A 25,345-nucleotide genomic window follows, 5' to 3' on the forward strand; every position below is an offset into this window, starting at 1 on the left:
GAACTGCTAAAACATATGTTCAATGCTATTAGTATAGGATTCGGGCCAACAACGTCATTTTGTTTATGTTTATGATCCATACCGGGTATTTTTCTAGTAATCGTGGCCGAATCGCAAACTCGGGATTGTTTCTTGAGTGGCATTTTATGATAGCCCAGTCCAAATTAAAAATTGGAAACCTCAACACATAATAATATATATGATAACGTTAAACACACCAAATCTGAAAATAAAATACAATCACAAAAAGAAATAAACTGATATTTACTCCCCAATACTCTGAATGAAACTGCATAAATAAACTATACAATTTCATCAGTCATCTTTGTATTTGAAAGTAAATAAATAAGTAAACAGAATACCCCCATCGCAGCAAACCTGCAGACTAAGCGAATTTCCATTTGCCTGATTGGATTTACACTAAAGTCATCTTTGTATTTGAAAGTAAACAAATAAGTAAACAGAATACCCCCGTCGCAGCAAACCTGCAGACTAAGCGAATTTACATTTGCCTGATTGGATTTACACTAAAATGTCTCCTTAAAAATATCACATTTATTCCCTATTTAAAAATAACATTAGTTAACGAGTACTAAGGTTTGCTGCAACAGGGAGGGTAAGAAGGTGTTTTTTTGTAAAATGATAATAGTTTAGTAAAATGCATTTCCCAAATTTGATCACAATATGATCATAAACAAGCAAACTACAACAGTTTACTTATTCTCCATAAGAATAACATGGGAATTTTACATTTACAGTTTTTTGGAATTTTCTCCGTAACCATTAGGTGCATAATAACGCTTCAATATACTAAATTATTTCTTTTTTTAAGCTCTACAAAATGGTTTGAAAAGAAAATGCTAAATTTTAAGTTTATAGGGTCAAAAATGGGAAAACTAACTTTTGCCCCATAAAACCCCCCATAAACCCCTGTTCCCATAGTCCGATCATGCTGGTTCGCGAACTCGTTCGAATAAACGTAGGTTTACTTGTTTGTACCAAATTTAATCAAAATCGGACGATTTTTGCTCGAGTTATCGCGCTAACGGACACATAAATAAATATATATATATATGAATTTGAACGGATGGTGTTTTTGGTCTCTAGGGACCTCAAAACGAAAAAGTAAATCGGTCCCGGGTCCAGGTCTTACCATGAGTACTACGGTATAATAGCTTTATTCCCTATAGGGGAAATTCGCTAAAAAGTAAATATTAAAATGACAGAAGGAAAACAGGTTATATTTATGAAGACAGATGTTTTTTTAAGAAATGAATCATATGTTAGGTAAAACCTGTAAAACTTAATAAACTTTGACTTGTATTTAAAAATACATGAAAACTTTTAAGTCCAATGGAGCAAATCACATTGAACTGAGCGTGACAAAAATTATTCCTTGGCTTCTACAGAGTATTCCCTATAATTTGACACCTCAATCATTAAAATCGGTTCATAAATAAAAGAGTTCTGCCGTACACAAGAAATTCCTGATGGAATTAGAATAATAGCAGATTTGTGTTTTATAAAGACAGCGCAGACAATTGTAAACGGATACGATAACTTTGTTAGGTACTGTATTTTATTTTTACCTCAACTCCTGAAATAAAATTATATGAATTTAGGGCAAAAAATTACTCCTATGGTAAAAAGACTCCTAGATTTTTAAATAACCACGATTTTGATTTATTTTTTTTTTTAGATTCTTTTGTGTTGATAAGTTGACGTTATTGATTTCTTTTAAGGAGGAAGAACATCTGGTAAAATGATACCATATGATCAGCTACTTTGCTATTTTGAGATCCTTAACTACCATTCCACCCAAATAAAACTTGGAAATATATCATCAAGACTGTTCTAAATGCAAAGAGATAATACTACTAAAACTAAGTTATTGACGTAACGGCATCAATTAGCTTTAGTTTCGAGTTGTGGTGGCAGAGTGCGCGCGCGCGGATCTGTTGCAAGGACTTTACAAGCACGGCCACGGCCGCGACTCTTGAGGTGGAAGGGGTTCGACTTGGCTGTTGTGTGAATCGTGAACTGGACTGTGATTTTCTCCACATCTGCATTATTTTGCTGTTCATTTGTATTTTTATTTAACCATGGACATAACCGAGACCTTGCAAAACGACATTGTGAAGATACAAAATGAACTCATCACGGCAATTCAGAATCATCAGGTTGGTTGTTTTTAAGTTACAGAGAAGTTGGTTAACGATTAAGAAATTCTAATTCTTTGCACTTATAAAGTGAGTTTGTATTGTTTGAATATATTTCAAAAATATAATCGGATATTTAGAACTTGGTGTAACTTTTAACTATTCTTTTACATAATTAACCGTATTTCGAAAGACCTGAAAGATATTTTTATCTCCGAGAACTTTACAGAGCTATTGCTTTATGACTACTTGCAAACAAAGTTGAGGAAGCTGGAACAGATGTATAAACTTGCTCCTCTTTTATTTGGATTTAAACTTTACTCTTTGAATTAAAAGTTTTTAATTCGTTCTATCATAAACTGTTTAAATATATACAAAATAATTATTATTAACTTAATATGGCTCTAACTCAGTTTAAAGGAAATCTTTTACTTGTATTTAATTACAATTAAGTTAAATTTCTAATTAAAATTAAGTCACACCAACTATCTTGATATTCATTTGAAACTTTGTTTTCTACTGCAGATTTTCTAAATGTATTTTTTTTTTTTATCAACACGTTATCTTACCAATAAGTAAATTGGTAAATTAAACTAAATAAGTTTAAGTTACATGTAACTTTAGTTACAATTTTTAAGTAAGCATATTGTACATTTTATGCCTTTAAAGCCGAAACTTGTATACAATTTACCCAACTTAACCCTTTAGACAGAAATGATTTAAAAATTATTAGGGCCTAATTATAGGCTCGCTAAGATATGTTCATCAATTAATTGTCCTTATTTAGGTCCTAACCTCAATCCATGTACTTGAGGAATGCTGCTGAAAAGATGTTAACTTATCTTCCAGCATATTTTGTCTGTCATTATGTTAATTTTGTTTTGAATTATCAGCTGTGTTTTTGAATATTTGACAGTAGACTCATATGACACAACTTTAGCACAAGTTAGGTATTTATACAGGCCAAAGTTTGCAAGCAAGCCTTACTGTCAGGGTTTTGTTGTGTAAGTTATACATAAGTACCTAGTTATACCTAGTAAATTCTGCAGAAGTAAATTTTAAGTTTAAGTTATTTTTAATTTCATTAAAAGAACCTTGTTATAAAATTAAAATTTTAATGAGAGTTTAAGAACAATGAGTGAGTATAATTTTATTTTGGGTTTTGAAAAGGTGGTTTCAATTAAAATGCTGCGTAACTATTGGGTAGATAAGTGTTATAGCCTATAGCAATATTTTTACTAAACCGATACATCATCGTGTGTGTTTTTAAAGTGAACATGAGTGAACAATGCATGGTTGACTGGATGAGATGACAGCTTTGTTACTGACTACAAGATCAGCTCGTTCCATAGTCAGGATCGTTTATTGAAAACCCAATGATGGAGGACAATTGGAGCCTAGTTTTTAACCATTAAACCTTTTTTTGATTTTTTCAAATAATGCTTAGGCTAAATCGTCCAAGAAATAACAACACACTTAGGCCTAATTAATTTTAACTCCTCTTTTCATTTCATTTATCTCAACGCCCATAGCCAATTTGTACAAGAATTAGGTTATAGGTACATTAGGTATATTATAGGTTATAATTAGGTTAGAATATAGTTATAGTACAAGGGATTAAGTTAACTTACCAGCTATCCTTATATGCCTACACAATACAAATTAAATGACCACAATTTTACAAAAATAAAGAAGGTAACTTATGAGTGCTTACGAGAATACTTCCACTTGTCAAACTCAGGTTGGCCGATGGAAAGACGCGCCGAGGTATTAGAGGGGTGGCCTCAGGTAGTCTCGGGTCCATCGGCCAACCTGAGCTTGAAAAAATGTGTAGCAATGTATTAAGTTACAAAGGTAGATTAATAAGTACGAAAAACATATTTTTACAAGAGACAGGAATTTTACAAGAAAACCAAGTATACAAACAGGTTTTGCAAAATTTTACAAGACATTTGTCTTACATTATGTACAGTTATACAAAAGCAAACTCTTGGGGGCATTGTCTTGTAAGAACTATTTTTAGTTACTGTAACGCAAATAGCAATAAGTTAATCCTGTATTTGTATAAACCCCAACTTATAACCTTTTCTACGTATTCCACCTTGTTTCAAATTTTGATAGAAGAAAGTGATTTCTTGAAAGTGAGATACGTAACTTCTAAAAAAATTTTGAAATAAGGAACCATACTAATTGGTTTAGATAAATGTATCTCGGTAAATTAAGTTTGTTTTATGTCTCTGTAGGGCCTAAGTTGCCATTTTGAGCATTCAAGTTACAGTAACTTGTTGCGTACAATTTTTGTTTCACATTTATTTCAACTCTAACTTCTTAACTTGGTCCTTGTAAAATAGTTCAATTTTGGTTGTAGGCTAAAGCTTAATGCCTCGGTAGATCATCAGTTATGACACAGTACCTATGTGAACTAGACCCAAATTAAATTGTGATAATAAACAAGACAACCTACATTTTGAAAAACAATGTTCAAATAAATAAATGTTCACTGCTGGCCTAATAGAGGCTTAAATTAGGTACCTGGTTGATGTAAAAGAGATCCTTGTAAGTTTACAAATACCACAGCAGTTTCTTGGGTTGTGGATGGGTGTTAGTGTTAACGATACTATGGATCGTTTTGATAGTAGGGCCTAACCAAGTAGGCTAATTTAAACTTCTGATAACTTAGTTCATTCAGATGATCCAGAGGCCATTCCATCGTTTACTGGTCTCTCAATTTTTACAGACATCTTCGGATACTTAAGCTTTATTATAACTAGCAGTTACCCACGGGTTTCACCCCGTTTGACTTCTAAGTATTAATAAAACTATTGATTAGTTAAGTTAAGCTGAAGTGAATAAACATAACAGAATACAGTAATACAAACAATCACACCTGATCTTAATAAGGTAATAAATTGAAAGAATAACAAACAAATAAGTACAGCTGCTGATGTATTTCTAACATTAGGTATATGGAAAGTTCCCTTTAGAAAGGAATTACAACCTTAAAGGGCAATTTATGAAATAATGGATGGTTTTGCTCAAGGTTTCTCGTCATGAAAATTTTAAGTACATGGTTTATGGATGTGATTTTTAGTTTTCTCAAAAGTTCATGCGTAGCCTACTTTGGGATTTATATATGGATTTCTACTAGTCCTTAAAAAAAAGTTAATCAATTGAATTGGATGTACTATTTCAGCATTACATTATACATTTTCTGATTCTATTTACTGTACTCCGTACTTTACATTGAATAAAAACTACTTTTAGCCACCCTAAAAATTTGTCAAGACTCTTTCTTCTTGTTGAGAATATTGAATGTTTCTGAAACCCTTGGAGGAATCTACATGTTGTAATAATAAGCTAGATAAGGTTTGATTAGTCATCTACTTTTGTTGATAAGCAGTTGGTCACTGTGCACACGCCTGGTCTTGGAGTACTTATAACACATGGATTGTGTACAAATATTTGAGTGTTCCAATTTTAAATAATTATAAAAAAAACTAAAAGAAATTTTAAGGGTGATTTATTTATAAAAATCCTAAACCCTTTTAGATTGTTCAAACTGTCAAACGTATTTTTTTTTTAGTCATCCCTGGTTCAAGAACCATCACTTTAACTATGTGCTATGTGTTTACTATTTTATATGTCCTAAGTACCTAATCACAAATATTGTTTTCCAGGTCTTGGTGCTTAGACAGCAAGTCAGCCCCTCCGTAAGTAATAATAATAAAGTGTTGAGTTGAATTGAATACATTTTTACTTTCCACCTATTGAGTAGCCCTACGCTATGTAAATATTAATTTTCTTGGTTTATTATTAATAAATATATAAAAATTAAAATTTACTTTTTTTGTGGTTTTTTAAGTTTATGGCCTTTTATTTATTTGACAAATTATTTCTTTTTGGTCCTATTGTGAGTGATTGCAATTTAATATACAGTAGACTCCCTCTTATCCGGACTCCTTGGGACTGAGGCCAGTCCAGATAACGGTCTTTCCGGTTAAGCCGATGTCCCCAAAAACTCGTTAAAACGGACCGTTTACGGTGATATTCGACTTAAATTTAGGAGAGCATTGTATTTAGACATGTGATCACTGGTCTCAAATCATCTCACTAGAACAGTTGTATAAGTACCGCCCACTTCCTGCCGATCTAGTCCGGTTAAACCAATGTACTGATAAAAATTGTCTGGTTAAAGAGATGTCATTTCCGTCAAGTGTAGTCCGGTTAAACCGATGTCCAGTTAAAAGGTGTCCGGATAAGAGGGAGTCTCCTGTAAGTCGTTCTCAGTTCAATGTAAACTACTTACCATGTAGGCCTACTGCATAACAATAACTTATGTTAATTACTCATCAAATTTGTAGGAAAACGTCAGGAAGCAGATAGAAGAAGTTCAGCGGCACATAATATGTTTGGGAGAATCACAGGTAATTTTCTTTCTTGCAAGTTTTGTGTATAAGTGAGTACAATCCAAATTGTTAAATTTAAAATGATGTAGGCCTAACTTAATTTTAATGCATAAAATAAATTGTAGGCCTAATCATATTAAATTTTCATAAATAATTAAAACCCCCAAGTGAGGCATTAAACAGCAAGACTATATCTAAGCTACCCATAATGTAATGGCAAGTCTAAATTAATTATCTCCTTGATATCTATGTTTGATAAGATTTTAAGTTGATAAACAATCTCTCCTTTCCAGAAAATATTAGTTAGCCGGCTACGAAACGAACTGAAGACCTCTCAGTTGAAAGTAAATATCAACAAGAAAGAAAATAATCTTGAAAAAATAAAGATCAGCAATGAAAATGACAAATACAGCATCAAGCAAAGAAACTCAGACCTCAACAGGTCCCTTCTCAAAAAAGCTGCCAACAGGGATAGGTCGTTTGTGACCTCCAATGCTAGTGACAGTGATAACTGTGATCGAAACAATGTGTTGCCAAAAGAGAGACAACCTATGGTGGACAGTTCAAGTGAGGAGAATCGGACCCCTCCTTGTCAGTCGCCGGTCACCATCAACGGAAATACAGGTAAGTTGACATAAATGTGGTATTTCCACATTTTAGGTCTACATATTCAAAAATAACTTTTAGTGGTTGAATTGGCTATGAAAGCTCTAAAAGGCTTTTGAATGCTATGAAACTGAAACTGTGATTGTTATCCTACAGAATTTGAGCTGAGAGGTGCGAAACGACCAGCAAGTGAACCCTACCACAACTCAAGTCCAGGTAAACGGCCTAAATCTACTCTTCAGGTCACCCCAAGACCAAGCTCACCTGTTCCTGCTCGGACCAAGAATTTAGAGTGAGTGCTCGCTTTAGAATTAGTCAGAGTTTTTATGTTAAATTTCCATGTTGTAGATTAAATGTTAAAACAATAACTAAACCAAAATATGTTCTCTACAATTCCATAAAGTTTTTTTTTTTTGTTTTTATCATAAAGGGAACACCAATTAGTGTGCTGTTGAGAGGCTATGTGTAACCTTTTTTTAACTCAACTTTACTGCAGCACGATCGATATAATTCTCTAATTACTTTCCAATATCAGAAATAAAAAACTATTACCCTTATACAGTAGGTAATCATTTCAAACTTAAATGTGTAAGCCAAAATAATGCAAATTAAACATTTCAAAGATGTATTGAATATTGTAGAAGCCTATTTTATTTTGTGTCTATACAAACCTTAAGCCAAAACTTTTTCCTGATGGTATCAAATCAACTTCACATTCTTTAATTGTGTGGTTTGGACTATAAGTTTTTTTTACGGTCTGTTACAGTGTTTTAAGTAGTTCTTCTGAAGAGTCTTCGGATTCCTTGATATCCCAACAAACATCAGAACAAGAAAATAAAGTAGACTTTGCTCTAGCTTTAGGTAAGTAATCAACATTTCTTTACATTTTAACAGGACTATACATGTTTTTTACCACATAATTAACTCTACAATTCCTACGATGTTTTAATATTTTTGTGTTGGTATGGATGGACGCCAACATTATGTCGTTTCCCTCTAAATCGTTATGATTAATGTTGGCCTAGTAGTAGGACCGTTTGGATATGTCTGCCTACATATCTACTAATATATATCCATAAACTTAGCATCCAAATGGTGTTTATAATAAGAATTCTACTGGTACAGTAACAGTAAATATGAGACATCCACTATATGCTACTGAGGATAAATTTAAGGCATTTAATAGGATTACAATAAAAACTTGATTCCAAAAAAAAGGAGAGGAGGCCGTTTCTGGTGACCTATTTTTGCTGTTAATTATTTATTACCATTTAAAGGCCATTTCGATTCACAGTAACATTTAACAGTGGGTTTTACTTTTATTTATTTTTACTTTCTCCCCCTATTCCGTAGTACAAAATAACCAATTATACTATTAATAATTAGGTGTTGTCGTCTTGTGTGTAAATAAGTTAACTAGGATTGCTTTCATAGCGTCTAAACCATCCAAATATTTGACAAAACAACCTTGGTAAGTTTGGCTAAAATATGTTCAGCCGTTAGTGAGATTAAGTGTTATAAAGATTGCATTGAAGTTTATCCCAAAGAGCTCAATAGATAGAAAGTATTGATTTCGTCAACATTTTATAGTTTGAGGTTTGAGTAGATATTTGGGCCTCCGTTTTGGGCCTCCCCATTAGTACCCGTTTTGGGTACTAACTACTAACCCATGGTATCTCCAGGCGTTATTTTCCTTTTTTTTAATTTTAATTTTTAATGGCAATTTTTCCATAAAATAACAAAAAAATCAAATTTTCTAAAAAATGGCCTGAACGATTTTGATAAAAGTTTAGTATGCTAAAATGGTATAGCCTGACTCCCATTGCTGTAAAAATTGTGGTTCAAAAGCTGTTACAACTTCTAAGGCTATATTATTTTCCCATTAAAAAACCACCTAAAAAACAGAAAATCTGATTTTTGTAAAAGCTGGGTTTGATTGAAATTTGTATGTTATGACCCTTACGATTCTAAACAAAATAGTACAAAATCATTGCTGTATATATTACGGATCAAAAGTATTGGAACTTTTGTGATTTTCCCTATAAAATGATAAAGGTTGTCGACAAGCTAATGGGAGAAAGTATGTGTCACATTGCTGATACCGTTTATTTAAATTCCCCTAATCTTGAAATCTGAACTGTATGTATAGGCCTACAACAAATCTATTTCTTAAGATAAGATAATTGACAATTGTTTCTGAACTTTACCTTCACAGCGGTTACCAACTAGTTGTGCCCTGGCTTCAGTTCATGTTGCCAATTTGATTAATGTTGCAATTGATTTGAATGTTTTATGCTTAACAGGTTGCAGATAAAAGGGGTTTACCGTACTAAAAGTAAATGAAAATTAATTATATGGTTCCTTAATATAACTTATGTTTAACTTTGAGAGGAATATCTAAAGTCATGATTTTGGTTTGCTATTTTTTTTTTAATTTAGATTTCTTTCTACAGGTCTAATCACTAAAGAAACTTTCAATAAAATTATCAAGAAAAAGAGTGAAAGGAGAAGAAGAAGGGTAAACAGTCATCACCATCTTTACGATGATCTATGGGAGCTGACCACGGTAAATGATACCTTTCAGTAGTTTCAGTAGGTATCTTACTTAAAACACAGCATTTTTATATAAAACTAAAATTTCAACGAAAGCTGAGTTTCAAATTACTACTACACTAGACTCCCTCTTATCCGGACTCCTCGGGACCGAGGCCAGTCAGGATAACGGGTTTTCCGGTTAAACTGTCGTCCCCAAAAACTTGTTATGTAACCCAAATATTTGACTTAAATTTAGGAGAGCATTGTATTTAGACACGTGATCACTGGTCTCAAATATTTCCCACGAGAACAGTCGTTTCAGTTCCGCCCACTTGTCCGGTTAAACCGATATGCTGATAAAAATTGTCCGGTTAAAGAGATGTCATTTCCGCCGAGTGTAGTCCGGTTAAACCGATGTCCGGTTAAAAGGTGTCCGGAGAAGAGGGAGTCTACTGTATATAAATTCTGTATAAATTCTGTTACTGGCAAAAACTAAAATACCTACCTTCATATGGTCGCCTTTTCAATTAAAAGTATAAGTATAAACCATAATTAGTAGTAAAAACATTATTTTTATATTTGTCTGAAAATTTTGTATTTCTGTAGCACAATGCAACTTACTGCCACACTGTAATCTGTAAGGTGATTGTGTTGATTAACCATCTTTATCTATAAGTTAATTACACTTTTATTAATCTGCGGATCTGCCAGCTAAACATGATGCTATACATATGTGTACAGCCACATGTCTGCTATCAGCATTGTTATTTTTTTTCGGTGACTCTTCTAAATATCAGGATTTTAAACTTTAGACTTTGCTTGAGAATAAATCTGTAGATTCAAAAACTTGGTCGCTTTTCTGAAAAACAGGTTACTTCGATAGTACAAAATGTATTTCAACCTTGTTACTATTGGTATCGTTATTGATGTTTCTGACTTTTTTGACCTCAGTTGCAGAAACGCTCCCGACTAAAAGAGCCTGAAGCAGAGGGAGAGTATTCAGTACGAGATTGTGAAACTCCTCTTAGCGATTCTGATCTGTGCTTTGTCTGTCGGAAACCAGGTCAGTCCTGTAATAAAGCTCTGTTGGTCGATGTTCAGTGTAGCTATAAGACCCGCGTTCACGACAACATCGTATTTAATTCTATTTGTCTATGCCATCTTGGACATGTTGATATGTCTTACGGTCACGGCCATTGTCAACATGTCCAGCGTTCACGGCGCTATCGTGAACTTGTCACGGCGCCATCGTCAGCATGTGCCTCGTCAGGGTGTCTACCATTCGGGAATCCCGTGAAAGTTGGAAATTTTGCAAGGTAGTGAAAAAGTAATGAATTTCGGCCTTAGGTCAGGAATAATCCAACCCTTCAAAATTAGGGATGGACTGTTTCCAAGACTTTAGTAAATTTTCAGAATTAATATATTCCCGTTCATTGGGGCGGGGTTACATTCAATACAGGATTTTCTTGGAACGCATTTCATTCTAATCGTCGCTGATTTCACCTCATCGCATCGGTCGACGATGATGTCTTGACCGCAGACATGTTGATGATGATGCAGTGACTGCAGGACATGTTGACGATGATGCTGTGACTTCGAGATATGTTGACAATGGTAGCATACCCACGAGACATGTTGATGATGGCGAGTGACTGCGAGAACTGTTGACATGGTGCCATGATTACCATGGTACCATGAGACGGAAAAAGGTGTAATAAGGGAAATGGACCGAGTAGTTGGTCAGGATAAAAAACATTGATAAAGAAAAGTGGGGAATTTCATTTGAGAAATCTGGTAGACACCCGCCTCGTGGTCACAGTGCCGTAGTCTCCATGTCCCGCGTTCGAGGCGTCATTGTGAACTTGTCCCGTGGTCGCGGAATCATCATCAACATGTCCCGCATTCGTGTCACCACCGAACTTGTCATGGCACCATTTTCAACATGACTCGCGGTTACGGCGCCATAGTGAACTTGTATCCCAGTCAAGGCACCATCCTCATCATGTCTCGTGGTCACAGCGCCATTGTCAACATGACTCACGTTCGCAGCGCCATCATGAACTTCACACGGTCACGGCACCATCGCCGACATGTCTCGCGGTCATGATACCATCGCCGACATGTCTCCGAACACACGCGCTGTCACGGCGCGATCTTTGACATATTCCGCGTTCACGGTATCATCTTTATCATGAATCACGGTCAAGGGGCGATCGTCAACATGTCGCTCGGTTGCAGTGTCACCTTAAACATCTCCCGCGATTACAGAGACATCGTCATTGCCTCCCGTGTTCGCTGAACTGTTGTGAACTTCTCTTGTAACCCCGGAGACATAATCATCGTCAGTTGCCATACTGGTGATATCTCCCACGGTCGTGAAAACAGCCATTGCCATTTGCGATGCGGCAAAATCGTCGACAATCAGTTCAAATCCTGTGCCGATAAAATCCCAATTCACATGTATTCCTGTGCTGTTAATCCGGAATTTTTTTTTTTTTTTAATTTCATGAAGTTTTGGGACCCGTCCATCTCTAAGTAATAGTCAGGTGAAAGTGGTAGTACAAGTGGATCAATTAAGTGAGTTTCAGCGCTTCAGGCATTTTGCTACATTCTTCAAACTCATTGTTTGTTTCTACACAAATACATTAAAAACTAGTTGATGAATAACTTGTAATTGTTACTAGAAATTCTATTTTTTTTTCCACAGGGTAGCAGAAAAAGATGCAAATACTAGTCCCCATCTGTAAATTGGGACCACTGTCATCTACCTTGATATTTAACATGACAAACTAACTTAACAATTAACTTGGAGTGTATGTTAACTGCAAAGGGATTTCCATGTTGTTACTATATTTTCTGAATGTTTTTACAGCCATAGATAGGTAGTACTTATAAAGTTTTTTTTTCCTAGGACGCTAGGCACGAGCCTGGGATTTTTTTCACATTACTTCAGGCTAGACCAAGGGGTTGCGCATTATCACTTAGATAAAATCCATTGGTGACTTGGCAGGGATTGAACCCGGGACCTCAGGGACTGAAGTCCCGCGCTCTAACAGTACTTTTAAAGTAGGCCTAAATTATTTACAAGTTGATTCCAGCCAATATAATTCTGACAGTTCATTAACAAAAAATAGGCAACCTATCATTTTAAACTGTCTTAGAGCAATTGTGACAATCAAGTTATATTTCTCACAACAAATTTTTTACTTTTACCATAATTGACAAATTTTTACTCATACCATGCTGTACTTCGTTCACCACAGTCATAGAATTTTTAACTTCTGTTAAACTAACTAGTTGAATTGAAGCTGTTGATTATTGAAGAGTTTTGTTTGTTGCTTAGGAGAGCTGAGAGAATGCCAAATTTGTCAGACAGGTTGTCATACATTCTGTGTATCCAACCGCATCTGTCCAGCCTGTACTCACCAGGCACCCCCATCACCCAACAGTGTTCTCATAGAAGGTAATGATAACATATTTACTGAAATATACATGTTTACTGCCATATTTACAAGGTATATGTATAACTTGTGACAGATGGAAACTTATTAACTTTTATTTATTTCAATTAATACCATAGACAAATAGAATAAATATCGTCAGCCGTGCTGCGGTTAGCATAAGTTCTGGCGTCCACTGCTAGGTTTGCCATGTAGTAACGGCGCACACGGCTGCAGCGTCTGCTGTTCGCATACGGCTCCTGCGGCCTGCAGCGGTGTGCGCCGTTACTACACAGCACTCCTAGCGGTGGGCGCCGGAACCTTCCTTTGACAGTCTATATTTATTCTATTTGTCCATAATAAAGAATAATGGATAAAATAAATAAAAACATAAAACACAATAATAACATTTGATAAAGTACGATAATTAACAGACCTTAATCTCCTCAAAGTTGTCAAAATCAATCTAAAACAGTTGGGTCGTAGAATACTCGATATTGGACTTCTACTGGTTGGAGTGGGTTGCTTTCTGGCATATATTTTATGTAAAAAAAGGGAATTTCCATTTTGAAGAGGTTTGCAGTTTCTTTTGTCTTTAGTGACACCAACCGAGGTTTTATAGACAAAGACAACCTGAATTCAGAATTTTTTTAGCAAATTTTCCTATAGGGAAGTAGCTATTACCGTAGGTGGCACGGTAAGACCTAGGCCCGGGACCGATTTACTTTTTCGTTTTGATGTCCCCAGGGGCCAAAAACTCCATTCGTAACTTTATAAAGAGCTTAAAAAACAAATAATTTAGTATATCAAAGTGTTTTTGTACGGTTATTGGTAAGTAACGGAGAAAATTAAAAAAACTAAATTTTAAATTTCCATGTTATTCATATGGAGAATATTGTAAAATGTTGTAGTTTGCTTGTTAATAAACATATTTTGATCAAACTTGGCTAATTTGTTTTAGTATATCCCACTTCCTGCCGATCTAGTCCGATTAAACGGATGTGCTGATAAAAATTGTCTGGTTAAAGAGATGTAATTTCCGCCGAGTGTAGTCCGGTTAAACCGATGTCCGGTTAAAAGGTGTCCGGATAAGAGGGAGTCTACTGTACTTATAATTTTAGCGAATTTCCCTACAGGAAAGTAGCTATTACCATAGGTGGCACGGTAAGACATAGACCCTGGACCAATTTACTTTTTCATTTTGATGTCCCCAGAGGCCAAAAACACAATTCGTTCAAATTTTTAGAGTTGTGTGTATATATATATATATAGAGAGAGAGAGAGATAGTTAGTTATATATGTATCCGTAAACACGATAACTCGAGTAATTTTTGTCAGATTTTGATAAAATTTGGTTTAAAGGTGTAAGGCGGGATAAACTTGAATGAGTTCGCAAACTAGCATGATTGGACCATGGGAATGGAGTTTTACGTGGGGTTTTATGGGGGTAAAAATGGATTTTTCTCATTTTTCACGCTCAAAACACAATAGACCTTTCTCTCTAGATTTACTGTAATATATCCAAATTAAAAGGTAATTTTTTCCTATATTTTCCAATATCCTTGTCATCGTCTGTTTTAACTTTACTTTAAATTAATTTACTATTGTAAATATTTACTTTTTGTACCAGTTTAAACACAACCTGACGATGGAAACATAGTTTCCGAAAGCGCTTGTGATTAAAACAATTTATTAAATACTGGCCTTTTTGAACTTTTAAAATTTAGGCCTAGTTATACATTTCATTACTGTTTAAAGAGCTTAAAAAAACAAATAATTTAGTATATCAAAGTGTTTTTGTACGGTTATTGGTAACAGAAAATTAAAAAAAATTGTAAATTTATTTCCCATGTTATTCTTACGGAGAATATGCTAAAATGATGTAGTTAGCTTGTTTATGGATACCTATATTTTGATCAAACTTGGCAAATTTATTTATTTATACTAAGCTATTAATATTTTAGACTACTATAAAACCACACTTTATTAGACTTCCTGTATTAGCAAACCTAGGTAATTGTTAATTTAATGTTATTTAAATTGATTTAATTTCAAATCAATTCATAAATGGAAATTAGCATATTCGGCAGGTTTACTGCAGCGGGGTTTTGTTAAATGTAGGATTAGTGGTTTGTGTGTGTCTGTGTACTATATTTAAAACGTTGTCTCTACCGTCTTGTAGTGTTTGTATATGTGGAAATTTTGTTCATTTTGGTTTCTTTGTTAACAATGTCTAGTATGGTAATGTTTTCGTTTAATTTTTACATGTATGGTTTGGAGAAAGGATGTGTTTTGCAAATGTAGATTTTTGTGTGGTTTTGTTGTTTGATTTAATGGCTTGAATATGTTCTTTGAACCTACTTTGAAAATTTTGTCCTGTTTGGCCAATATAGAGTTTTGAGCAGGAACTGCAGTTTAATTTGTATATGACAGATTTGTCTTTTGTTTTATTATTTGGTTGTGAAAATTTATTAATCAAATTAATTGTTTCTTGTTCTGTATGATGATTTATAATTTTGGTTGTTGTTTTCCTTTATACTTTGTTAAATGTGTAGTTGTGTGTAGACATAATTCATTTCTTTTCTCTTTTTCGACATGTTGGTTTTATCCGTCTGTTTTTTTTATATAATTTTTTCTATTGTTTTGCTGCTATATCCATGACTCTTTGCTAATTTTGTAATATGTTTTTTTTCTTCAAGAAAGTCTTCGTTATCCATAGGAATGTTAATAAGTCTAATATAGGAATAGAATGCTGCTATTTTGTGTTGCGAGGGATGATTTGAATTTGCTGGGATGATATTGTTTTCAGTAGGCTTTCTAAATATTTTAAATTTATGTTAATGGTTTTCATTTATTTTGCGCCTAATAAAAGCACGTGGTTTTGTGTTGTTTGGTTGGAATACTGGTATGCGACAAAGTAAAAAGTGTGCGCCAAAGTAAGTAAATGCAGCATTTAGCAGATTTTTGTACTATAATCAGTGCAAGGAAGCCTACTTAGTCGGATGACTGTAGGAAAAAATGCAACTGCTTTGCCACACTTTTTGAAGTATTACCTGACAAATCCTATGTTGAATCCTATGTTAGTGAATTTAGAATCATGATTGCAAAAATTATTTCATAAAAGGGACACGTTAAAAATCTAGCATAGAACTCAGTTCAGTTGGGCCACTATATAACAGCGACATTTACAAAAGTTTCTATCCTTGTAAGACTATGTTACAGAGAAAAAGAAACAAGTTGAAGAGTTGAGGACCAAAAACAAAGAGCTACACAAGACAGTAGCTGAACTACGTGAGAAGGCAAAGGACGTTAGCTCGAGTCTTGTGGTGAGTAACAGGTGTTAATGGTATTGCTATTTTGGTAATGCTTGTGCCTGTTACTCAAATATATTATAGTTTTAAATGAGAAACTTGGTGGTGATCTCTTCCTGGATAGTGATTAATTGTTCTCTTCTATGTCTAGCTAAATAATGTTAGCTACGAAGTATTTGAAACCCTAATGTAGATTAGATTGGATTTTTATAATGATTAAACAGACACACCAGGGTGTGTAAGTTGTTATATGAGTGAGTTAAGCTTTGTTACTGACTAAGATCAGCTGTTTCTCTATCCAAGATCAAGGACAGCTTGGTTCAATTGTCAGACTTTTCTCAGAATCACGGATTTAACAATCTCTAAATAAGCAGATTGCAGGCAACACTTTGATATCCAGACGAGCACTATAATCACTCAGCTGTCTAATGGAGACATGGAAAGTTTAGTGTGAAGAACAAAGTTTGCCTTAGACCTTTTATTTGGGTATAGCTTTAAATTTTAGAAACAATCTGTTTTGTCAAAAACATCAAAATCTTCAAAATCCAGCCAGTAAAAAATTTTTTACTGCTTAGTAAAATGATTATGTTTAAAATTGTTGTTAAATAAGTTTTCCTTAATTTATTTGTATAGGGTATTTAGTTCTCAATATTTATACGTCCATTAAAAATACATTACATTTTTAAAATGTGGCTCTCAAATGTCAATCTTTAAATATAAATCTATTGCTGCTACTTGTGAGTTAGGATTATTGTTAAGTGGGATTAAAAAACAGTGCACTTACTGTATTTTTTCCAGAGTCAAACGGACAATTTGGACGAGCTGCACTCAAGAGAGAAAAAACTTTCGGACTGTATTAAAGTGATAAAAGATTTTGTGGCCTTTATCCAATCTTCTGCAGAGACTGCATCTTGATTAGAGGTTAGATTGTGATTTTTGATGGATACTACTCTTCATGTTGTGTTGTTTAATCTGAATAACGTTGACAATAATATTGTAAAATGGTTAAAATACCTGTAACTGCCTTCTGATTCCTGGGGATTGTATTTGCGGCTTCGTAAATTTAGAATTGTTCCAGAGCTCTCATGATCTTGCCTTTGTTGCAAATAAGTGTTTTAAGTTGGTTTCCAGATTTGTATTGTTTTGGTTGTTTGCTACCAGATGTTCAGCATAATTAGATTTTTTCATATTGGTTGTTTTTGTTTTTGGAATGTGTTCTTTAAATCTTTTCTCAAAGGACCGCCCTGTTTAACCTGAGTATGTAACGTTTATTGCAGTCGTTACAGGATAATTTATATACTACGGTTCTCTTGTTACTATTGTTAGCATCATCATCTGTTCCTTTAGTATTTATAAGCTTATCTAATTTGTTAGAGGTTCTAAAGGCTACTATTTTTTCATGTTTTTTAATTAAATTTTTATTGTTAAAGGCAACAAAATACAACAATATCAAAGCTAACCAGATAGCAAAAGATCCCAGAAGTTCAAAAATAGGGTAAAAGTGTTTATTTTTATTTTTATTATTGTTACGGTAATAGTTTAGTAAGAAATAAATGCATTTTCCAAATTTTATCAAAATATGTTCATAAACAAGCAAACTACAACAGTTTACTTCTCCATGAGAATAACATGGGAATTTTAAATTTACAGTTTTTTAGGTTTACCAAATGGTCGTGGTCTCGTGATCAATTTTCCAAATTTTATATAATTAATATTTGAATTCACGTTAGCTACATCTAGTTACTATTACGAATCAGAATAAGTCCATTCACATAATTATTTCTCTGTTCACTATGTATTAATTAGATATATTAAATAACATAAAAACTGGCTGTGATATGTAGCTAAGGTATTATTGTGCACTTTAGTGAGGTAGCTAGATTCTTTTCAATTGAATTTGAGGTACGACAGGAAATGTGGGTGATTTAGTGGTGGTTAGTGGAAGACCCAGGTATCTATGTATTAATACGCAATCAGTTTTCTTTTCACAGTCATAACACGATAACGGCTTGACGGATATTTACATTTGAGGTGTCAAATTAAAGGCATTTTCATGTAGATGTGCAAATAGTCTCAGAATGTTAAGAAAGGGCATCACTTAAGTACAGTTAAGGGCTAAAGTTTGGGAATGGTGGCGCTATCTGTTGACATTATATCAAACTCAATTCCCTTTGTTTACAACTTAACATATGGACATAGTTTGAATAGTTTTTAAGGTTAACCACAGACTGCAGGACTTCCAGAGCAAAGCTGGAATTTATATTTTTATTTAAAATAAGTCTGGCTCATAAATTAATAGTTCCCTAGCTCAAGACTTGACAACAAATTGTTTGTAATAGTTGAATTTATTTACCTTACATCGTATCCTTTGAACCTTACATTTCCTTTGAATTCCGCACTAATTTAAAATATGGCTTGTGAACTAGGATGTATTCTGAATCTTGCTTTCATTTCTGTTTCCACTTTTACATTTTATTCCAAGTTTCCATTTCCAACAAAAATAATTTCTCAACAACAGTTTTATTATTTAGCGCTCAGAGTACCTGTCCATCGTACGAGTAAGCGTATAAGTGTAACTTGCTTACAAGCTGCTATACCCGTGCTTTGCAACGGGAAGAAAGTGTGACCTAGAGAGCTATTAAAGTGGTGCTAATGTTTGTTTTCAAATACAGTAACTCTATGATTTATTTTGAAAATATAAACTGATTTAAAAGTGTAAACCTTATTACTTTCAAACCCCTACTTTTAATGTTAATTGATCCAAAAGAGTATGACAACATACCTTAGTGTAGCAATAGCATCGATTGCTTCATATTGATGCTTCATGACAAAAACATGTTATACCATAACTCTCAATTTTAGTCAAGCCTCTTTACATGTAACTTACTATATAAATTACAAAATGAAACTTTGAGCAATACTTTACAAAACGTATACAACCTTTCTTTAAAACCATAACACTCTCCTCAATCTACATAAAGTGTCACAAACATCTTTTCGAGTAAATAAACAAACACGAGTTCATTGTACTGACCAGCTGTTTCATTAACTAAATTAAATTAAATTATTAAAACTTTGGAAGCATTCCAGGCGTAGCCCTTTGGAAATCAGCCTGTAGGGCAGAGCCCTTAGGAAATTCCATATCAATACTTTTCGGCAAATCTACACACTCTAAGCTTCATTTTGATGATCCATATGCCTTTTTTTTTATTTGGCAAATGGCCTTAACCGTTTACATAAAATTCGATTGTATCACTTTAATAATATAACAAGAGGTTCTACTCTTGAATTCACGGGTCTACAGAAGTCACCATTAAATTAATTAAACAACTTTGACTTTATATTTCATTTAAAGGGCCCAAGTTCGAGAAATTGTCATCTGAATGGATGTTAAAAACAGTGAAACCTTCATACCTTAGGTGGCCGAGGTGGTTACAGTTGTACTTGAACTCTTCGCTCTCTATCACGACGTCTTTTATACTTTAATACTTTTCAATGAAATGACCTGTAAAAGATCGGTGATGACATCTTGAAACGAACAACATACATGGTTTGTTAATCTCATATTCATCGTGTTTCGAACACCTTTACTCACTCACTTGTATTAAACAGCTAGAAATAGCTTCACTGTCCATTCACCGCACCTCTTTTAAGAAAGAACATAAAAGTAAATAATAAAATATAAGTAAACAAAAATGTAAGCAAACAAACTATTGTTAATTGCATTGGCCAGCTGTTGTTCACTAAATTAATCGAATAACGTTAACTTCCAAAACATGCAAGGCGTAGCCCTTTGGAAATCAGCCTGTGGGGCAGAGCCCTTAGGGAGTTCGTCCATATCAATACTTTTCAGCAAATCTACACTCTCTTAAGCTTCATTTTGATATGCCTTATGCCTATATTTTTATTTGGTAAATGGCCTTAACCGTTTACATAAAATTTGATTGTATCACTTTAATAATATAATAGATTGCAGTTAGACTTGTGTAAATATATCAGCTATTGCCATAGATAAAACAAATCCCTTGGTAGATTTCTCACCCTTATAAAACAGCTGAAGCCAATTTTATTTTTAATTCTACATGGTGCACTGTAAAGGTAGTGTTTATTTTAATAATTTGTTTCTTGTTATTTCAGTCATTTAAAACCTCGTTTGACCAATACCAAACTCGTCCCTTAGTTATATAACCAAACAGTGAAGCATAAATCAAGAAATTAACTCTAAAATAATAGAAACAAAATTTCGTTGGCACGCACCCATAGTGGCAATCCAGCGTCCAGTGTACATGATCTTGACACGGAAATGAGCTTCAAAATTTACAATGGGATGAGAAGTTTACTTGTGTTGGTTAGTCTATGCTATCGTTGAGTAAGAACCATCAGGATTTATGAAATAGGTGGTCTGGTAAAATATGATCAGGAAATTGTAAAGCAAATGGTGTAAACATTATTACCTTTAATTTGTAAAAATGTGTGCATAAAGTTCTTTCTTTGGAAGAAAAAATTTTGTATATTATGGCCTAATCCAAACATATGCGATTTACTTTCAAATTGTAACAAAAACCTATTCAAATTATGTAAATCTAATCATTTTCCTACTGTTTATACAAGATGTAAACAGATATGAAATGGATTTTTTTTATAAAGATCTATCAATAAAATCATTTGCTTGAATGTTAATTTTTAACGACCGAATGCCTGAACCGATTTTCATGAAATTTGGCACACAAGTGCTTGAATACATTATCTCGGCCTGGGTTGAAAATGGTAAAGTTTCATCAAGTCATTTCAAAATGGTGGCTATTCAAAACTAAAAAAAAAATATGAGGAAAATAATTGTGAATTGTTTTATACAGGGTGAGTTTTAAAAGAGTTCCCCCCTACTTTTTTTATACATTTCTTAAGATATCAACTTTGAACCATGTCAGATCATTGTAGAGTAGCAAGTACTTCATTTTGACTGGGTTTACATTTTTGGCCGCCATCTTGGATCCGCCATTTTGGATACAAAATATTTTTTCAAATGTAAAGATAGGGTTGTGATGTGACCCACCGTTTCAAACAAAACTTTTACGCTGAATACGATGCTGCAATCCGTTTAAAAAAATGTTGATCCATTCTAAAGTTACGAGAACTTTTTATAACTTTATTTTTAGTCCATTATAACATTGTGCATTTACAAACTAAGGCCATAATCTCAAAATGCTAGATAAAGATAAGTGGACACCACCATTCATTGTTGACCTATTTTCACTCGGTTATGACAGATGTATTTTTTTCAGCCGCCATCTTGGATCCGCCATTTTGAAATGTGATAAATTATTTTAAAAATGAAGGGGGTGTTGTGACCCATCATTTTGAACTACTTTATTATGTTGAATTCAATGCCGCAATCCGTTTTTCATTGTCATGTTTGGTTTTTGAAATATTGACATTTTAAATCAAAATAATTGTTATATTTTATCAAGAAAGCTTGATAACAAAAAACGGATAAAATAAAAACTAGTCGAAATGAAGTACTTGCTACTCTACAATGATCTGACATGGTTCAAAGTTGATATCTTAAGAAATGTATAAAAAAAGTAGGGAGGGGAACTCATTTAAAACTCACCCTGTATAAAACAATTCACAATTATTTTCCTCATATTTTTTTTAGTTTTGAATGGACGCCATTTTGAAATGACTTGATGAAGCTTGACCATTTTCAACCCAGGCCGAGATAATGTATTCAAGCACTTGTGTGCCAAATTTCATGAAAATCGGTTCAGGCATTCGGTCGTTATAGCCAATTCATGGGGACTCGACATCCTCTTACGGCTGCCATTTTGATGACGTCATTACGGACGACCGAGGTCCTTAAAAATTGGGGTCTGGGCGGTTTTAGGTTCAGAAACTTGTATACTATAACCACCTAAAATTGCAGCCTGTCTGCCAGAACTGAAATATTTTCCTGTTACCCAACCTGACTATAGGGGGAAATTGACCTTTGAGAGCACCTTGGGCCCTTAAGGGTAAGAATTTTTAAATTCTATAGGTAACCTTATCGCAAGAATTTAAATGTGAATAGTAGGCCTACTAAACGGTTCCTTGGTTTAAAGGCCTAGTAACCATATTGTTGTAAAATTTAAGCCCAGTCGGATCAGTAGTTTTTATGTGATTGAGTAATATAATATCCACATAGACGGACACAATTACATTTTTATATAGGCCCTACCAGTTAATAGATTTCCCAACAAATCTCTCAAAAATAACCTACACCCAACTATAAATATCCAATTATCTGGTAAATTTACTTATTATTGGTAACTTGAATAATTCTCAATTCTGTCTTGTTTCAGGAGTCACGTGAGCAACTAGCTACGTAATATTCAAGTCTTCAACTTCCTTACCAAACCTAAACCTGTGTGTATGGTTAATACCCTTCCAATACAATATCTAGGTATACATAAGTGTATATAGTGCTCTTTTAATGAGAGTAATGGTTGTTATTAAAATAATTATGTTAGCAACAAATGTAATAAATAAGTTGTTCATTATTTTTCTTGTTTACTGTTAGGTTATAAATTATAACACATGTTTGGTTGTATCAAGGCCCCACTAGAAAAAACAGGCCATGCTGCAGTGCGGGTCGCAACTCTACCGTCACAGTGGTGGATAGTTGTACTAAACTCTTACTATTAAAATCTTACAAACAGCCAGCTTGTTTATTTACCTAAAACATATGGCAATGAATTTATCAATGAAATCGATCCACTAGTGTGACGTCATGGATCCTGCAGCATGGCCTGCTTTTTCTAGTGGGGCCTTGGTTGTATCTGGCTATTTTGTGGAGCGAGTCAGCCAATTTTGATATTTAAATCTGTAGACCACAAATAATTCATTGTTATAATTCTATGAAAAATTATGTAGGCCTTTGCCAAGGCTGGAACCATGTTCACATTACATAAAATACTTGTAAAATGGTAAATACTTATTAGTCTTTTACCGGTAGTTTGTTATCATTGACTTTTGCTCAACCCTTCCCACATATATTTTTACATGTATTATTAGTATAATATTTAGGATTTTATTAATATTTAGTTGCGGGCTCATCTCTTGATTTAGTGCTGGGCAAGTATTACGTATTACCTACCATTGACTATTGTATTACTGTTGGGATAGAGATATCCCATGCATATATTTATTTATTCCATGAAATGGTAGTACTTTTAGGTTTTACATTGAGAATTTTGTTTTAGCCAACCAAGGTATATGAAATAGAGTTATTATTTATTGATTTTAATGAACACAGTTTTGTTTTTGCTTTTTTTTGCTGTTAATGTTCATATTTTAATTCCGGTTGATCCCTGTCAGGCAAGTTTGAAAGAGTTAGCATCAGTGTTCGGTTGACAGTGGAGGCTGGGTCGTGATAGCAAGTCCCTTCCAAAGAAAAGACATATCTTTCACTTTTTAAAACATCACTGCTAATTATTGTTGCCTTTTTATTGATTTTAAGACTAGTGATAACACTGTTTTATTGTATTGATGTACATAGAGTTTAGAAGAAAGAAATTAACTATATAAATTGAACTGAAGCTGTCTAAAATAATTTTTTAGCTAGGTTTTATTTATTATTACTTTTCTAGTAGTAAGTTTGGTTTAAAAGTACCTAAAGCAAATATCTAAAGGTTCCAATTATGAAACTCAAAAAAGTGATGAGTACTAAGACTGCTGTTCCATCTGACCCATGATACCATATAATTACAAAGTAAAATGAGCATTAAAGTGAAGCAATTAAGTTATACAGTATATCGTTTAGTACCACTTCTTACTCTAGACTAGACTCTCAAATCTATCTGCATCTTAAAAAACTGGACTCCATATTCTACACTAGACTCTCAAAAATATGATTCTTAAAAATCTTAACCCCGGAAAATCTGTGCTAATAAAATAGAGCAATATTAAGTTTTGAAATTGACTGATACGATGAAAATGATACAAGAAACTTTATTCTGGTTTTGCTTTTTCAATTTCAAAGGGATTATCGACTAGGCATTAAAGGCATTATTTGTATCCACAGACACTTTATTGCTTGTTTTGGTACTGTATAGCAAATTGGTTATTCTGAGTATTAAACTGTTAAATAAAATAGTGTTTGTCTGGTGCTCCTATGTGCCTCCTAATCCTGCTCAAAAAAAGCTGAACGGCCGACTTAAATTCATTCCAAAAATCTAGATTTTTCAGAACCCAAATTGCTCAGGATTGTTTGAGGGTCTATTGTACTTGGGACTATCATGATCATTTTAATATTACTTCAAAAATAATCTCACCTCACAAGAATAGTTTTTGACATTTTTCAAATTCCAATAACAAAACTTTATATTTGTATTCTTTTCTATATATCAATAGTGCTGTACCAGGATTTTACCTGTTATTATTTTCAACACATTTTAAAGGTGGCATGACAAATGCTTACTTAATAATATAATTGTGAAATTGACAACAATTTTCCATTGTTCCGTTATTTGTTGCCAGTCAAGGTGTTCTGTGTAAGTTGCTAAGTTCCCCTTAGTCAATTTTAAACATATCCATTTAAGAATAAGTTAAATGAAACGTTCGCTGCAGAACTGGAACAAAGAGAATGTTCCAGTTCTCTTTGCTTCAACAATAGTTCATTTCATTACATTTACATTAAATTCATATTAGTAGACGAACTATTAGATATTACTACACTCATAGTTATGTAAACAGAATAGCCTAGGCCCTAATGTTGACTAATATGTAAATATTGTAATAGTGTACAAACTATATTTGTAAAGACTTTGTAAGAAATATACAAAACCTTATATTTGTTTTAAAAGTTATTCTACTTTATCATCCCCAATATCATTCCATTTGCAGGACTCCAC

At 33.6% G+C, this 25,345-nt stretch overlaps 1 protein-coding gene across 3 annotated transcripts; it reads left to right on the forward strand.

The window, feature by feature from the left end:
- Positions 1 to 1,951: 1,951 nt before the first annotated feature.
- Positions 1,952 to 23,097, forward strand: LOC128990542 (uncharacterized). 3 transcript variants are annotated; one of them, XM_054412950.1, is made up of 12 exons: positions 1,953 to 2,180; positions 5,837 to 5,869; positions 6,521 to 6,583; positions 6,859 to 7,189; positions 7,328 to 7,463; positions 7,938 to 8,032; positions 9,625 to 9,737; positions 10,658 to 10,769; positions 13,050 to 13,169; positions 16,369 to 16,472; positions 17,256 to 17,378; positions 22,796 to 23,097. In XM_054412950.1, exons 1-11 carry the CDS (start codon positions 2,103 to 2,105, stop codon positions 17,370 to 17,372), a joined length of 1,302 nt encoding a protein of 433 aa, XP_054268925.1. In that variant the 5' UTR covers positions 1,953 to 2,102; the 3' UTR covers positions 17,373 to 17,378; positions 22,796 to 23,097. The 3 variants fall into 3 exon arrangements, 2 of the variants coding, with proteins under 2 accessions (XP_054268925.1, XP_054268926.1); XR_008490539.1 differs by lacking the exon at positions 16,369 to 16,472 and having other exon boundaries at positions 1,952 to 2,180; XM_054412951.1 differs by lacking the exons at positions 16,369 to 16,472; positions 17,256 to 17,378.
- Positions 23,098 to 25,345: the final 2,248 nt, after the last annotated feature.

This window comes from Macrosteles quadrilineatus, unplaced genomic scaffold, assembly GCF_028750875.1.
Source record: "Macrosteles quadrilineatus isolate MER2022 unplaced genomic scaffold, UCM_ALF_1.0 Scaffold_3__2_contigs__length_128488019, whole genome shotgun sequence".
NCBI lineage: Eukaryota > Metazoa > Arthropoda > Insecta > Hemiptera > Cicadellidae > Macrosteles > Macrosteles quadrilineatus.